At 35.7% G+C, this 17870-nt stretch overlaps 1 protein-coding gene across 2 annotated transcripts in view; it reads right to left on the reverse strand.

Moving 5' to 3' along the window:
- MYOF (myoferlin) overlaps window positions 1–17870 on the reverse strand; it is a 313269-nt gene that overhangs the window by 221426 nt on the left and 73973 nt on the right. For both annotated transcript variants that reach the window (XM_053692421.1, XM_053692420.1), the window contains exons 4-5: window positions 6357–6465; window positions 4054–4147 (exon numbers count right to left, since the gene is read on the reverse strand). In XM_053692421.1, coding sequence (XP_053548396.1) covers window positions 4054–4147; window positions 6357–6465 — 203 coding nt within the window. The remainder of the gene's footprint in view (window positions 1–4053; window positions 4148–6356; window positions 6466–17870) is intronic.

A 17870-nucleotide genomic window follows, 5' to 3' on the forward strand; every position in this document is an offset into this window, starting at 1 on the left:
AAGCAGGTATGTAAAGCTTAGGAGCCAGCCCATTTTAGGTTCAGCACCCTGGATAGCGCTTGCTTATTGGTGGCTACATTTAGCAAACCAATAAGCAAGCATAACCCAGGTTCTGAACCAAAAATGGGCCGAATCCTAAGCTTTACATTCCTGCTTTATTTTAATGAAGATAGCAAGAGAAGAAAAATTGATAATAGGAGTAAAATAGAAAGTTGTTTAAAAATTGCATGCTCTATCTGAATCATTAAAGAAAAAAATTGTGTTTAGTATCCCTGGAAAACATATATAGTAATGCAAAAATTGCAAAGTACATAATTTAATAATATTTTCACAAATAGAGACCTTTATTTAAAATAAAAAGAAAAAAAAGTTGAATTATATTAAAAAAATAAATACAAATTCCAACACAGCAAAACGCTTTAGAAGAATGTATGACAGCCACAACTTAGAGCTATAAAAGGAATTTGAAATGTGCAGTGGTGCATTTGGAATTCAGTTAGAAGTAGTTTTACATTATGCTTGCATTGGCCAAAATGCTTCTTTGAAAAATAATCACAGGTGTTAGAACAACTTATTATGCACAGACACAACCCAACGAACATACTGAAAGTAAGCAATTTGCAAGCACAAATGCTGCACCTATGGTTGCCGCATGTACAGTACAGTAAAAGCTCTTCATGAAGAAAAACTAAATGTTATTTTTTAGGCCTTCTGACTGAGCTGTGGCTATGTTTTCAAACACTTCATAAGCTTTAAAAGGGACATTAAACCCAAAAATGTTCTTTCATGATTCAGATAGAGAATACAATTTTAAACAACATTCCAATTTACTTCTATTATCTAATTTGCTTTATTATCTTGATATAGTTTTCTGAAAAGCATATCTAGATAGGCTCAGTAGCTGCTGATTGGTGGCTGCACATAGATGCCTCGTGTGATTGGCTCACCCATGTGCATTGCTATTTCTTCAACAAACGATATCTAACGAATGAAGCAAATTACATAACAGAAGTAAATTGGAATGTTATTTAAAATTGTATTCTCTATCTGGATCATGAAAGAAAATGTTTGGGTTTATTGAACCTTTAATTAAAAATATAATAAAATGTACCAGAGGGAAAAAAAAGGCAAAGCTTAAAGGGACAGTAAACCTTAAAAATAATGTTATATAATTCTGCACATAGTGCAGAATTATATAACATTATATTAGCCAAACTTTGTAAATCATAATATTCCCTTTTTATTTTGTAAAAATACCGCTGTTTTACAGGCCCACTCTCTGTACTCTGCTGAGCGGGTCTGTTGTTTTTACTGAGCGCATCGGGCCAGCTGTATAGTCACAGCCCGGCCCGACCGCGCCATTAGACACAGTGCAGCTCGCTCCCGCTCTGTCTGACAGCAGGAGCGAGCTGCACTGTGTCTAATGGCGCGGTCGGGCCGGGCTGTGACTATACAGCTGGCCCGATGCGCTCAGTAAAAACAACAGACCCGCTCAGCAGAGTACAGAGAGCGGGTCTGTAAAACAGCGGTATTTTTACAAAATAAAAAGGGAATATTATGATTTACAAAGTTTGGCTAATATAATGTTATATAATTCTGCACTATGTGCAGAATTATATAACATTATTTTTTAAGGTTTACTGACCCTTTAAAGGGACACTGAACACAATTTTTTTTAATTTCGTGATTCAGATAGAGCATGCAATTTTAGGCAACTTTCTGATTTACTCCTATTATTTTTTTCTTCATTCTCTTGCTATCTTTATTTGAAAAGCAAGAATGTAAGTTTAGAAGCCGGTCCATTGGTTGACAACCTGGGTTGTTCTTGCTGATTGGTGGTTAAATGTCAGCCACCATTAAACAAGTGCTGTCCAGTGTCTGAACCAAAAATTGACTGGCTCCTTAGCTTAGATGCCTTTTTCAAATAAAGATACTAAGAGAACAAAGACAAATTGATAAAAGGACTAAATTAGAAAGTTGCATAAAATTGAATGCTCTATCTGAATCATGAAAAAAAAATGGGTTTAGTATCCCTTTAAAGGAACATTGAACCTAAAAAATTTAATTTATAATTCAGATAGAGAATACAATTTTAAACAAGTTTACAGTTTACTTCAATTATCTAATTTGCTTCATTCTCTTGATATCCTTTGTTGAAGAAACAACAATTCACATGGGTAAGCCAACAACATGAAGCATCAAGGTGCATCTATCAATCAGCAGCTCCTGAGCCTACCTAGGTATTCTTTTCAACAAAGGATACCAAGAGAACGAAATAAATTAGATAATAGAAGTAAATTAGAAAGTTGTTAAAAATAGCATGTTCTCTCCGAATCATGAAAGAATAAAATTGGGTTGTATATCCCTTTAAGCACAATGCCTTTTTTTCTTCCAGTTGCCTTCTATGTAAAGGTTTCAAGTTTCAATGACTTGTGTGGGAATGCGCTGTGCTTTTTATTGGCCACATGCAGAGCAAATTCATTGCTGTGTGTGTGTGTATATATAAAAGTCAGAGGGGGGGATATTACTTTAAACAGGTGGTATAATCACTATTTTGTTTGATACCGGCAGCCATGATGGTAAAAATCACTGCTTATTTGTGAAAATATCTTTGGGGATCTTTTTAGGCTGACTTGAACCTAAAGCATGCTCGTGTCAGATAAGTGAGCATAAGCACACGTTCCTACCGGCATATGCTCATCATGCAATGTGCACAGGACACGTTTCCAAAACAACCTGTGGTAATTTTCAAGAATGCAAGAGCAAGAAAATTGCAATAAAGTAAAAATAAAACCAAAAACTGATGTAATTATAATTCAGTGCTATGAAATATTAACTAATTTATGCACCATTTTAAATGAATTAATGAATAATAAATTATGGCTAAATAGATATTAAATTGACACCTCACATTATAAGAGACATCATCAACATAATTGGTTATAGTTGGTCTTTGAAGCGTCTTTGTTCCATCTAAATGCTATAAAGTACTATAAATGCTATTGGGGTTGCCAGCTGTATTCCACAAAAATACATGATCTGTTGACTGGACACGATGGTTGGTGGGATCACACAATGCCTCTCCCAAAAGAGCTACTTTAGCCCCCACTCTTGAGCACATTGTGTATATTTTTTTTACAACTGAGAACATTTTTTACCCCTTGGCTGCCAGTTGTGGTGGTAAATGTGTACCAGAATATAAAAAACTAAAAAAGGGCGTCCATCTTTTAAAATATGACCACAAGATACAAAAGTATTAAACAAGCTAATAAAGAAAATACAAAAAAATTACAACATTCAGTGCATTTTTTTTTTTTTTTTTTTACAGGGCAACTCTAGCTACCATAACTCCAATTTGTGCCTCACTACTAACTAAATAAAATAATCACAGAGAATGTATTCCAGGAAAAGAAGGTAGAATACGTAGCCAAATTGTCTCATGTGTGTTATGTCTCTGTCCAAGATTAGCTATCTTCCAGCAGGAGAGAGAAGAAGCTATTTTATGCACAGTTCAATAGTGTGGCCAATCATATACCAGTCAAAGGCTATATGGAAGTATCCTTAAACTAGGCCAAAAGCCTAACCTCTGAGACAAAGGTGTATCTGGTGGTGGGGGGGATTTCTTACTTTAAAAGGTCTGGTGTTTTAAATATTCCAGGGATAAAATATCTAAGCTATATGTCACCACACCAGTAACATAGAAAGCAATAATTTGACTTCTTTGGCTGCCAGTAACCTATGTAAACAAAAGTGATTTGACCCCCTTGACTGCCCTTAACTTCTTTCTGCTCCATATTTGTAATGTGTTGAGGCATTGTAGGCCTTTAAATATATAACACAGAAGCTTAAAAAAATAAAAATGGAGATTTTAGTGTCCAGTATTTTTGTGAAGATTCTAATTGACAGCCTGCTAAAATACTGGGCTGTCCAGTTGAATACTGGTCACATAGCAACCATAGTGCCAAATAAAACAAATTACTTTCTAAGACATTTTAAGCATAACTTACACAATCTGTATCCTATTTTATGCAACAAAAATATAAAGATTTTTACCTCCGTCCCCTTGAACATGTGTTCCTCCAGGATCATTGGGATTACTGACAGCAGAGGATGGTGGCTCATAGGATATCATCAGGTCAATGGTGGCCTGTCCAACAATAACAAAATAATGTAAATCATTACTAGACTGTGTTAGAGAAATTGTAGTGAAGGGTCTATGTATTTTTGTATTTGGATTTCAAATTGAAATAACAAATTAGATGTCGTTAAATGCTATGGATAATGCAGACATGAAATAGAGACCGTTATTTAATGGATAATATAGTTGTGGCTCAGGTACATTTCAATTTCCAATAGTAAACTTCCCCTCTATTGGTCATTAGCCCACCAAAGATACATTCACAATTGGGTGGCAGAATACTCACTATTCAGTTCCTCTTAACCCTAGAAAAAGTACTAAACAATATTTCTAATTGTTAACCACAGAATATGACACATTTCTTCCCATCAAACTTCTATAAATAGTCTTCTTTGTGAATTGGGTCTTTCACAGTATTAAAAAAATGAATAGACCACACAGTATTTGATGCAGTTGTAACACTTTTTGTATATTTACAATTTTAAAGTTTCCAATTTACTTCTATTATCAAATTTGCTTTGTTCCCATGTTATTCTTTGTTAAAGAAATACCTAGGTAGGTTTCTGGAGCACTATATAGCAGGAAATTGTGCTGCTATCTAGTTCTCTTGCAAATGGATAACATTCTTACAAAAATGCTGTCATAAAGACAGTGCCCCAGACAAGTGCACACTCCTGAGCTTAGGTCTCTGCTTTTCAACAAAAGATACCAAAAGAACAAAGGAAATTTGAGAAGAGAAGTAAATTGCATGCTCTATCTGAATCATGAAGGAGACATTTGGGGTTTCATTTTCCTTTTAACTGCTAGGTACAACTACAGTAGCATATTTACTTCTCACCATGCTATTGCTTTTCTCCTGTACCTGCAGCTCTCTTCAAAGCTTTTCACTTAATTTAAAGGGATACTGAACCCAAATTTTTTTCTTTCATGATTCAGATAGAGCACACAATTTTAAGCAACTTTTTAATTTATTCCTATTAACAATTTTTTTTCATTCACTTGTTATCTTTATTTGAAAAAGCAGGAATGTAAGCTTATGAGCCAGCCCATTTTTGGTTCAGAACTCTGGATTGCGCTTACTGATTAGTGGGTACATTTAGCCACCAATCAGCAAGTTGTATCCAGATGCTGAACCAAAGATGGGCCAGCTCGTAAGCTTACATTCCTGTTTTTTCATATAAAGATAGCAAGAACGAAAAAAAAAATTATATTAGGAGTAAATTAGAATGTTGCTTTAAATTGCATGCGCTATCTTAATCGTGAAAGAAAAAAATGGGTTCAGTGTCCCTTTAACCTTTCAAAAGTGCTAAGCTAGTGACACTGGCTGCACCATCTTGGAATATAAGTATTTTTGTGACAGAAACAGAGCACATTCACAGATCAGTGATATTGTTGTTTCTTGACAAGAGGGGGGTGGGCTGTATATTACTGCAGTGGCTGCACTTCTCTATATTATTCCTAAGGGCTTTTTTATATTTGTTATTTATGCAACTTTTAAAGTGTAAAAAATAAATCTGCAAAACTAAACTCTTTTGCTTTCTATTGTGCAATAATTTACAGCTGTCAAACAACCAGTAACGTCACTAATACTTCTGTCACAGCAGCAATACATGTGCAACAAAATGGCAGCGCCCAGTATAAAGATACAGAGCTTTATCAACTAGCTTCTGTAATGAATTAAAATAAGAAAGTGGCTTTAAAGACAGCTGCAAGTACAGGAGGAAAAAAAATAGCCTGTTGAATAGTAACCATGCTAGTGTAGTTGTACACAGTAGTTTAAAGGGACACCCAAATGTTGAAGCACATGAAAGTGATGCAGTATAGCTGTAAAAAACTGACTAGAAAATATCACCTGAACTTCTCTATGTAAAAAAGGAAGATATTTTACCTCCGAGAAATCTTATAAAATCGCAGCCAAGCATTACCTCTGCACTGCTGATGGGCTATTTTTTTTCTTTCAATTTGAAGCTGGACAGCAGCTGAAGCATAACTGTTTACACAGCACTTACTCTGGTGAGCAGAATAAATTTTGAGGTAAAATATCTTCCTTTTTTACATAGAGATGTTCAGGTGATATTTTCTTGTCAGCTTTTTACAATTATGCTACATCACTTTCAAGTGATTTAGCATATAAGTATTATGTTCCTTTAACTTATCTGTAAAGCAATATCTATTCAATAAATAATGGAACCAACAAATATTTGTCAAAGATACATACACCAACAGGCTGCCCTTTCTCATTCACCAGGGCCAAACCTTTAAATGGAAGTGATCGACTTTGGGAGCCAACAAGTTCCTTGAGCGAGATAGTTGTCTGTCCAATGAACCTGATTAAAGGATACAAAAGGCTTATTTCAGTAAAAGTAAAAAAATACAGTATTTTTTTTATTTATTAAAAGCGACATTAAATACTAAATACATTTTATAACCGCAGTACTGAGGTTTTCCTCCGCCTCTCTCTCTCTTCGTGGGTGCCGCCATGTTGAAATCAAGCTTTCACTGCAGTCCAGTTCTGACATGTTTGCATTTGAGCAGCAACTCTCCTTCCGATACCTGTAGTGTTACCTAGGTTCCAAAATGGCAGCACCGATAATTAGAGGGAGGTGCATGAAATGTATTTAATCTCCCTTTAATTAATGTGCATTTCAAGGGAATTATGCATAATCTTTGGATAGAACCAATATAAAAACACTAAGAAATCCGATATGCTATAAAATTTAATGAGTGCTTAGCTTGATGCTAATTTGAAATAAATAAGATTGTTAACATTTCTATGGATATAATATTATAGAATGTATTTCAACAGGGATACAAATACATATTTAAGATGGTGAGTTCTGACAGAAAGAAGCGGGAACACAGAAGAGTGAGAGAAAAATGAGAAAAAAAAAATTATAGGGCATTCTAGTGCTCAATTTGATTGTAGGTGTACGTGTGTATCCTCCTCTGGAGCAGACTATGGGTATTCCAGAAGTACAACTTTGCCTAAATGTCTAAACATTGTAAAAGAAGGGTGGTATAACAAAACAGAACAGTTTATTTTTACCCTAGAGAGTAGTTGCAATTTCCAAATGCATATTTTTATATACATAATTACATAAAGGGGCAATAAAAACTTGAGATTTTAATATAAAATATTTCATTTTGTGCAGTTAAAGGGAAAGAAAGGTCAAAACTGAAAGCTGCATGGGTGCATTTTAATTTGTTTTTCCAGTGGCATACGCACATATGCTGTGAGGGCACGTGCACTCGCATTCAAACACCTCAGAGAGCTAACAGAGGCTTGTATGACACAAATTAAGTATTCATTGACACTATACGCATCCCTACCAGCAATCTGAGCACGCGTGGTGCTTGAATCCTGATCTTGAAGTCCCATTTAGCATAACTGCATAATGTCGCTGAAAATCATCAATCACTTTTACAATAAGCAATTTTGCCAAAGGGAGTATATTGAAAACATTTTTCTATTTACAATTGCAATGCACCCATGTACAATTGTGACCATTCTATCACTTTAAACAACTTTGTTTTATACTTTTATTGTGCAGGAAAATATAAGTTTTTCAATTCTAACAACCGGAAGTGCACATGGCAGACTTCAGAAGTTTAACACTGCCACATATCCATCACTAATTATCCTCAACAGAGATTATCAGATAACATTTTCAATATAACCTACTATGTTAATTTATCACTTGACTGCAAAACAATATAGACTTCTTGTCCTATTAAACCTTATGCTGGAAAATCTTGATACCGAGCCACTCTTTTTTATTATGTGTCAAGTAAATGAACAGAACACCTACTTTCAGCTACAACGGACACCTAGAAACGTTACATCTTAATTCAGTCTATAGACTACCTTTACTTGAGGCAAGAAACTTTTTTTTGTTTCATGATTCAGATACAGCATACAATTTTAAACACCTTTCCAATTTACTTCTATTATCTAATCTGCTTCATTCTCATGGTATCCTTTGTTGAAGGAGCACTAATACATTGCTGGAGCCAGATGTAAGCCAATAGCAAGAGGCCTATATGTGCAGCCACCAATCATTAGTTTCCATAAAGGATACAAAGAAAATAAAAAATAAAAAATTGTAAATGTAATTAAAATGTCATGTGCTATCTGAATTATGAAAAAAAATGGGGTTTCCTGTCCATGTAACTTCGAAATTTGCAGATAACGGATGCAGTGCAGCAGGGTAATAACAGCACAGGTTAGCTAGAGTAATGGTGTAAATCATTTGCCCCTTCAATAATCCCATACACCTCCTAATCTTTTGCAACTTCTGTGTGACTGCACGGACAGCCTTAGAAAATGCACTTGTTATTGGTAACTAAATAATTATGCAGTGCTTAGCATAGCAAAGGAGAACTACATGTATCAAAAGGATAAAGTGATTAGAATTCAAATTTTATAGCACCTAGGTAAAATGTAGCACATGAATACTGCACAACATAATTCTTTATAATATTCCATATAGTATTATATAACGAAAGCAGAGTTGCTCACTTACTGATGAGAACGACCACACCCATATGCAAGTCTACACCCTCAAGGCAGAACATGCTGTGATCTGCGATCACTGAAAATGCAGCAAGTCTGCAGAAAGAATGCGACACATGTAGGTACTGTTAGTGCTTTTGCTTTGAAAGCGTCACTCCACATCAGGCTTTGCTCTGACTGCATTATGTAAATCTTCCTTAACACAGCGCAGCCATAGCGAAGAACTGTTTGAAGAGGACAAATATGGAGCAGAGCTGCAAAGCAGCAGCACCTTGACTGACTACTGGCTCTCAAAGATTTCTCCAAGCCCACAATAGCCTTTTCCGGTCTGCAAAGCTGTGACTCCCGAATGTAAGATATCTTTGTGAGCAATGCACCTTTTTTGTTACTACATTGTTACCTTATAATTATGCAAGGTTAGACAAAGACCAAAGAAAACAAATTTATTCGAGGTATTTTATAAACTTAAAACATTTCTTTCTTTTTTTTCCTTTGCAGCTAATTTGCAAGGCAATTTTAAACTGCTGCAATAATATAAAACTTTTAAAATTACTTTATTCTCAAATTAATTAACACATTGCGAATGAGCTGGTCACTGGTGCTTTAGTGTAAATCCTAATTTAAAATGAAATTTCAATTCAAAATGACCTACAGAAAAATTCTTGCCTCTTGGGTCTACACAAACATTCCAAAAAAGTGAATATTGCAAACTCTTCTCAGCGAATGCAATAAGTAAACCTCAGTTACGGGGTAGAGAACTAGAGTGCAGTGTATGTTAAGGGCTTTAACTCCGCAAGCCCACTGAAAGATATTAACCCCTTTTCTACTAGGAATATCAGCGAAAAACTTGCTAAAAGTACCAGATAATATTTAGCGAAGAAGACAACTCAAGGTATTGATCTAGGCCACTGGTTTTCAAACCTGTCCACATGCCTCCCCAAAGGTCCAGGTTTCCAGGATTACCTTGGATGAGAGCAGGTTAAATAACCATGTTTACTACTCCACTGATTATTTTACCTGTGCTCCAGTTCAGATATCCTCAAAATATGGCCTGTTAGGGAGGTCTGATGACAGGTTTGAAAACCAGTGATCTAGGCCCATCCATCTTGGTATATTAGATGTCACTATTTGCCATTGTTTTTTTGTTTTGTTTTTTAAATAGGTCGCTAATTGCAGCTGTGCACCACAATTCCTATCAGTGAAGTGGTTAATCAGTTAGCTTGTAAGGTTAATATTCCCTTTTTAAGACTGTGTGGAACATAGGGTTGTTAAAGCAATTATCTAATAATGTACAATTATCTACCAGGGTTTATACACAGCCTTGTCTGCACACAATCTTATTGACCGATTTATGTCTTTCCTTAAATTGATTGTAAAGTTGAATGACTTAAAGCCCAGTATTTAAAATACTCTTAAAAACATGGGCACTTTAGGCCATTAAACTTTACAATTACTCTTCTTTTTTAAAATACTTACCTTTTTGTTACTGTAAACGTACCACAAATCCTCTGTCCGAATCTCTTTCAGTATTTAGCATATCGATGACGATCCAGCTTCCTCCAATCATTATGTGCCTCACAAGCTGGACGCCAAAGGGGGCACACAATGATTGGAGGAAGACATATCGTCATCAATCTCCTCAATACTGAAGGAGATGCAGGCGGAGAATCAGCGGTAAGTTTACAGTAACAAAAAGGTAAGTATTTTAAAAAAGAAGTGTAATTGTTTAATGAAGTGAAGGTAAACTTTAACAAATGAGTGCCCGTTTTTTAAAAAAAAAAAAAAGATCTATTAAAAACAGGGGCATTTTCATTTATGGAAGTTTACATTTCAGCGGTTTTGTTAAAATACTTACCTTTTCTTTTCGCAAGCTGGAGCAGCGATTCCCCCACCCGCAGGTTGTCTCTTCTTAAGTCAGCAATGACGAATCCGGCTTCCTCCAATCATGGCTTCCCCCCCAGAGCAAACATTGCGTGGGGTCATGCCGTGATTCGAGGAAGCCGGATTAGTCATTGCTGACGTAAGAAGAGACAAGCTGCGGGCGGGGGAATCGCTGTTCCTGCTTGCAAGAAGAAAAACGTAAGTATTTTTTGTTTTTAATATTTTTTAAAAACGGGCACTCATTCGTGAAAGTTTACTTTCACTTTAAAGTGGCCATGTTTTTTAAGAGTATTTTTAAATACTGTGCTTTAAGTCATTCAACTTTACAATCACTTTAATTGTCCTCTTCATAAGAGAGGGATAAAGAGAAGCAAGTTCAAACATTGTGGCACACATTACTTTATTAAAACTAAACCTTTATACTTGTATTTTAAAAAAAATGTATTAGTTTAAATATTTAAAATACATCTACATATTATTCTAAAACCAATCATTGCTTTGAATACTTTATTATGTTTAGCATGTATTTATCGTTTAATAGGCCTTTAAAAAGAGAGACAGTAAACATCACTAACATCTCTATTAATTCTCAAAATTCATAACTAATTAATGATTATACACATACCCCCAATAGTGAATAACTTCATCATCCATAGTTATCGTTATGATATAAATTTTGTTGTCCAAAATGGCCCCCAAACTCCTCCTTCCTGTACCTTCTTCATCCCTGTGCATATTTTTTTTTCCATACCTCTGATGGTTCACGATGCTTTCAAATGCGTCGTCACGCAGTGAAGATGACATATCGGCGTTACTGGCACTGTGATGCGCATGCGCACCGCAATTATGTTCCCTAGCTTCCTTACCAGATGTGCCTAATTTTATGAGGAAAAAATAGATACCCTGTTTACTTCTCTGCGCCGGCCGTAAATGCAAAGCACAGAGAAGTAGTTATTCGATGGTTCCGGATTATTTGTTCCCCCTGGACGTTGTGCATGCACAAATTAGGCAGGTGACATGTGATACAATGCAATAACGCAATCGCTAGAGTCAATTAACGGAACGAAAAACAGATTTGCAAGTCGCATACTACAGGGGCATGTAGAACAACAACTAGCAAGAAGTATCCTTAGGGGCTGAGTTTGGGGGCCATTTTTAATGGTCTGGATGCACTGTTTCAAATGACAGACAGAATGCGATCTGAAGAGGAATATTAATACCTTGCAGACTACTCAGCAGGATCAGAACTATTGAGTAAGGTAAATTTAGAAGCAGTGTTTACTGTCCCTTTAAGTTTGGTTTAAAGTTTTCTGCTATGGTAAGGAATCAGCATGTAGCTATATTGGTAATGGTAACATTTTAGAAAGGGGTTTAACAGAAAAAAAAAGCTAAGCCAATTTTTTTTCCATCTGCACTTTGAAATGGTGCCTGGTACGTGCTATTACAAGTAGAGTTTTCCTTGGCGCAAAATCTGGGAATTCAGCCAAAGTAATAAAACAGGGAGGCCTATGAAATATGTAGACAAGAAAGGTCTCAGAAACAAAAATCCTTCTAAATCATCTAAACACAACTGTGCAAATAAATAAGCAAAGGTTTGTCCACACAAGTATCAAAGTGTGAGAATGTCAAGTCAATAAGTTCAACTGGCACACAGTCTACTTACAAAGGCTGCAAAAGATCACATTCTTAGGGATAGAATAGTCAAAGATGAAATGTGCATGAGTGCATTTTAAAAGTGAAATGGAAGCATTTTTGCAATATACTTCTATTAGCAAAAATGATTCTAGGAAAAGTTATCACTGTTTTTCAGTGGCATACTCACATATGCTGTGAGGGACGTTGCACCAATATTCAAACATCATGTCTGATCAGAGAGCAGGCAGTGGTGTGTAAATGTAATTTGTGTCATACAAGCAACTGCTGACTGTCTAAGGAGGTGTTTCAATAATGATGCAAAGACCCCTAATGGAAGTATACTGCTAAAACGTAATTTATGCTTATCTGATTCCCTTTCTTTCTTGGTGGTGACAGTCCACGGAATTCCCTTCCTGGCTACCAGGAGGAGGCAAAGACACCCTACAACAAAGCCTTAAAAATATCCCTCCCACTTCCCTCTCTCTCCCAGTAGTATGAATAGCCAAAGAAAGGAGGAAGAAGTATGAAAGATAGTAGGGTAAAGAGGCGCACACTAGAAGTGCCGCCAACTCTGAAACACGGGTGAGTTTGTGGACTACCACCACCAAGAAAGTAAGGAATTTATCTAGCAAGCATAAATTATGTTTCTTTCTAAGGTGGTGATAGTTAACGCAATTCCTTACTTGTTGGTACTAATACCCAAGCTGTGGAGTCCACAAAGTATAAAACGGGAGTGGAAAGGAGGAAGGGCAGGCACCTTTTTACCAGAAAACACCTGAAGAACCTGACTTCCAAAATTCGCCCCACGCAGAGGAAAAAAACACTTCTTCAAGTGGAAAGTATGCAAACCTCAGCCAGCTACAATCTTGTAATGGAGCTTATCTTATGCCTCAATCTTGAGAGCAAAGAAATAGACAGAAAAGGTTCCATGAACAGAAGTACTGAAGGCAAAAATTGTACTGCAGCTAAGAATAGTCCTAACCTGCAGATCTACGATACTTTCCCCATAAAAGGAGTTGGGAGAAGATGCAAGGAAGGAAACGCACTCCCCTGAATAATCTGCCCGTAAAGCAAAAAAACAGACAGGGATCAAGAACCTCATAGTGTTGAAGAAAAAGACATCAAGTACTAGAGAACATGGAAGAGAGTCGAAAGTTTACATACTCTCCCAGTCAAAGAAAATAGGTAGCAAATAACACTGGCAAAGCAGAGACTGCATAACCACAAAGGGAAAGGATCCAAAGATAGATGTCATAATCCTCTTAGAACCAAATTCTCCAAAGGGGAGACAAGGAAACCCCGAAAAAAGGGACATTTTACCCCCATGTCCTCCAGATCCGGCACACAATGAGAGATTAAGGAAATGAAGAAAACAACAGAAGGCTGACTGGACAAAAACCTGGTTCTCTATCCTTGAAAAGGAATCCCAGGACACTGGGATATCAAACAAAACAAGTCAACTGAAAAAAACAAAACAAGCCCTTCTTATGCGGATTATGCGATAAAGGAGGACTTTAATTGCTTAGTACGTGTCTCTGAAAACTCATCCTCAGGTGGTCTCTGTGGTTAGGAACAAATACTAGTCACTCAATAGGAGAACAAGACACCCCAGAGAGGGAAGATTCGACAAACTCAGATATCTCAAAATTTTACATAATGAAAAACCCTAACCAGAATGCAGAACATGCATCTGAAAGATGGAATAACAGTCAGAATATCTACCCTCTAAAGGGATAGCCAGCAGATAAAAACCAGACTGACTCATAGATTCCATAGGAAAGTGAAAAGAAACACAAACCTAACCATGGAAACCGTATTGAGGACAGAACCACAACAGTACATAAAAAAAATAACAGGAACTCAAATAAGGGAGTATCCTCTAAAATCACTTGCCGTAGGTGCTATACAAATGTACAGCAACGTACAACAATAGTACAAGGAGTGTAATACTGTAGAATACCATGGCGCAGTACAACAAAAGAGGAAACTACTGACGTATCATACTAATACAAGGTATAACAGTGCATAGTAATAAATAACAGTACCAAACATGGAACATTCTGTAGGATAAAAGCACAAATAAAAGGTATAGTGTTGCACTGCAATAAAAAAATGGTAGTAGAAAATAATATGGGAAATACTGACATATCTACCACAAATATAGTAAAACTATTGCACAGCAATAAAACAGTAGTACTAGATATGAAATATACTCTAGCATAGTTGCCAACATTTAAAAAAAAAATTCCAGGGACACTTTGCAGCAGAGCAAGCAAGCGGGTTACTGGAGTATTGACGACCTACTGTTCAACTGCTCCGCCCACTCAGTTCTGCAATCATAACACACCCATTTGAAAGTAATAGTATAATTTAGACTTATCCATAGTTTATATTATACAGATTACAGCACCAAGCTCTTACACCTACCCAGTCTCTGGAACACATTCTGGGCATATGGTTATTTCTACAACACAGCATCAAAATTAGAAAGACAAATAATATGTGAACCCATTCAATAATAATATTCCATTAGGAATGAATTATATTTAAATACACTATATCGAAACGCGTCAGGTGTTAAGGCTTTGCTCTCACCTTATGTACTAGCACCTTGCTTGAATAAACACCCCTTTTGAACCAGCCGTGGATGATTTTCAGCCGTCTTTTGTCCTCTCTTTTGGGGATCACCTATATATATATATATATATATATATATATATATATATATATATATATATATATATATATATATATATATATATATATATATATATATATATATATATATATATATATATATATATATATCCAGGGACATACAACAAAATCGAGGGACTGTCCCTGGAAATCAGGGACTGTTGGCAACTATGCTGTAGTAGCCACCTACCAGAAAGTATAAAGTTTTAGTGCAATAAATAACAGTACAAACAAAACTGTAGCAGGCGCTCACACCTAAGTAAGCTGTTACACAGCAAATAAATAGCCGTAGTATGATAAATAACAGGATACACAATAAGGAAAATCACATGTACAGTATACTATTGCATAGCAATAAATGGCAGTGGTACAGTAGGACATGTGGAAATAGAGTCGTATCTGCTCAGATGCATAATATTGCATGGCAAAAAAATAACATTAATACAGGAGATGAAAAATACTAAAGTATATTATCGCACAGCAATAAATAGTATAGCAGTAAAACAAATACTGTAGTAGACATTCACAAAGTATAATATTGCACGGCAACAAAAACAGTAATACAATACATGGAAAATACTGTAATATCTACACGCCTACGTATTGTATTGCACAGCAATTAATAGTACTAGTGTAGCAGACTAATATAACAAATACTGTAGTAGCCACTCACACGCATAATATTGCATGGCAATAACATTTACACAAGATATGGAAAATTCTGTAGTACCTACACACACTTAAGGATATTATTGCATAGCAATAAATAGTTGTAGTATAGTAGTCTAGTATAACCAATATTTTAGTATTCCTCACAAGAAAAATATTGCAATAAATAAGTAATACTAAGACAAGATATGAACAAAATACTGAGGAATCAATACGCACTTAAAGGGACATTATACACTCATTTTTTCTTTGCATAAATGTTTTGTAGATTATCTATTTATATAGCCCATAAAGTTTTTTTTTTAAATGTATAGTTTTGCTTATTTTTTAATAACATTGCTCTGATTTTCTGACTCCTAACCAAGCCCCAAAGCTTTATGTGAATACTGTCAGCTACCTTCTCCAGCTTGCTCCTGTTTGTGTAAAGGGTCTTTTCATATGCAAAAGAAGGGGGAGGGGGGAGTGTCTTATTTTCCACTTGCAGTGGGCTTTCCAGCTACCTTTTCAACAGAGCTAAACTGAGAGCTTCTAAGTAAGTTTTTTTAAACAGTTTTATACTGGATTTTTATATCAGTATCTGCGCATCTTATTCTTTATAGTAGTGTCTATTACATGCAGTTATATGAAAATGAGTGTATACTGTCCCTTTAAGTATAGAATTGCACAGCAATTAGTAGTAGCATAGCAGTAAAAATATAACAAGTACTGTAGTATACACTGACAAGAAAAAATATTGCAAAGCAATAAAAAAAAGTAAGTTTGGTAAATTACTGTAATATCTACGCACACATAAGCATGCCATTGTACAGAAATGAATAAAAAAATAGCAGCACAAGTATATCAATACTGTAGTCCCCAAGGCAGAACATATGTGATCTGAGATATCATCGCAGAAAATGCAGCATATCTGCAGAAAGAACAGGGCATATACAGTGTTGCTCCACATCAGGCTGTTCAAACAGTATTGTGCCCTGGCTGCACGATGTAAGTGTTAACATAGTGTATTGATTGGTGACTAGAATCTCAGTTTGTTTGTTTTTTTAAACCCCAAATCCTAGTTTTCAAAGCTGTGACTTCTGAATATAAGACATTGTTGTGAGCAAAGCACCTTTTTACCTTATAATTATGTTATGTTACAACTAGAGCAAAGGACATTAAAAAAAACAAAAACAACAAAAAAAAAGTAAATATTTTTTCTCTGTAGCTAATTTGTAGTGCAATTTTCATCTGCTGCAATATATTATACCATTTTGAAAATTTCCTTTTTTCCCAGTTAATAAACACATTGCACTTAAGCTGGTGCTTTAGTGTAACTGCCTAAATTAAAATTAAATTTTATTTGAAAAAGACCTGTAGAAAATGTTTCCCCCCCAAAAAAAATCTCACGGCAGAAAGTAAAAAAACAACAATTCTGCCCTAGGGACTGTAGTATGCACTTAAAAGTATAATAATGCAACATATGAAATTACTGTAGTAACAAGTAAGGATGTTATTGCAGCACAGCAGTACAAGTATACCTAATACTGTAGTATGTACACACAACATCTATAGAGAAAAGCAATAAATAACATTACTACAAGACAAGTAAAGTACTGTAGTATCTACACAAACTAAACATATTATTGCACAGCAATATTTGTAGAATAAAGTAGTACAAATAATTACTGTAGTACTTACTCTGCATTTATTATTAGTTATTTGTAGAGCGCTAACATATTCCGCAGGGTTACTGTACTACAGAGCCATAAATACACAAAGTAAGCCCCTAAATTGTTAAACAAGAGGAGAAAATGCATTGAGTATCTCATCCATGGCAAAAACTCACCGAATTTGCCTATTATAGAAAACACACAAAAAGATCCAAACCCCAAACACAGGGTGCCCTAAATATGAGCAGATATGTATAGACTATGCGGTTAAAATAAACCCTATTGTCCAACAGGTAGTGTATAGAGAAAACTACAGGGCACCCTAAGTGCTAATAGTGGGAAATAAGCACTGGTACATAGCGATATGTATATACCCTTTAACTAGGGAAAAATCCTTCTGATCCCATCACAGATAACCCCCTCCAGGCATGGCAAAAGAAACACAGGTGTCAGGTGAAAACATAGAAGTCGTCCCACTCACCTGGGGAAACATGAGGAGTGACCAAATAAAACTGAGGTATAGGAAAAAATAACTCCAACCCTATTACAGCTCCCTGCGCCAATTTGATCTTCAAATAGTAGCACTAACTAAGATGCCGGTTGCTGAAGATATGACACAAGAAAAGACGGATCCTCATGGCCATAGTCTTGTATACTACAAAATGCGGAAAGCACTCCAAAAGTACCA

Source organism: Bombina bombina, chromosome 9 (genome assembly GCF_027579735.1).
Source record: "Bombina bombina isolate aBomBom1 chromosome 9, aBomBom1.pri, whole genome shotgun sequence".
NCBI classification, from domain to species: Eukaryota; Metazoa; Chordata; class Amphibia; order Anura; family Bombinatoridae; genus Bombina; species Bombina bombina.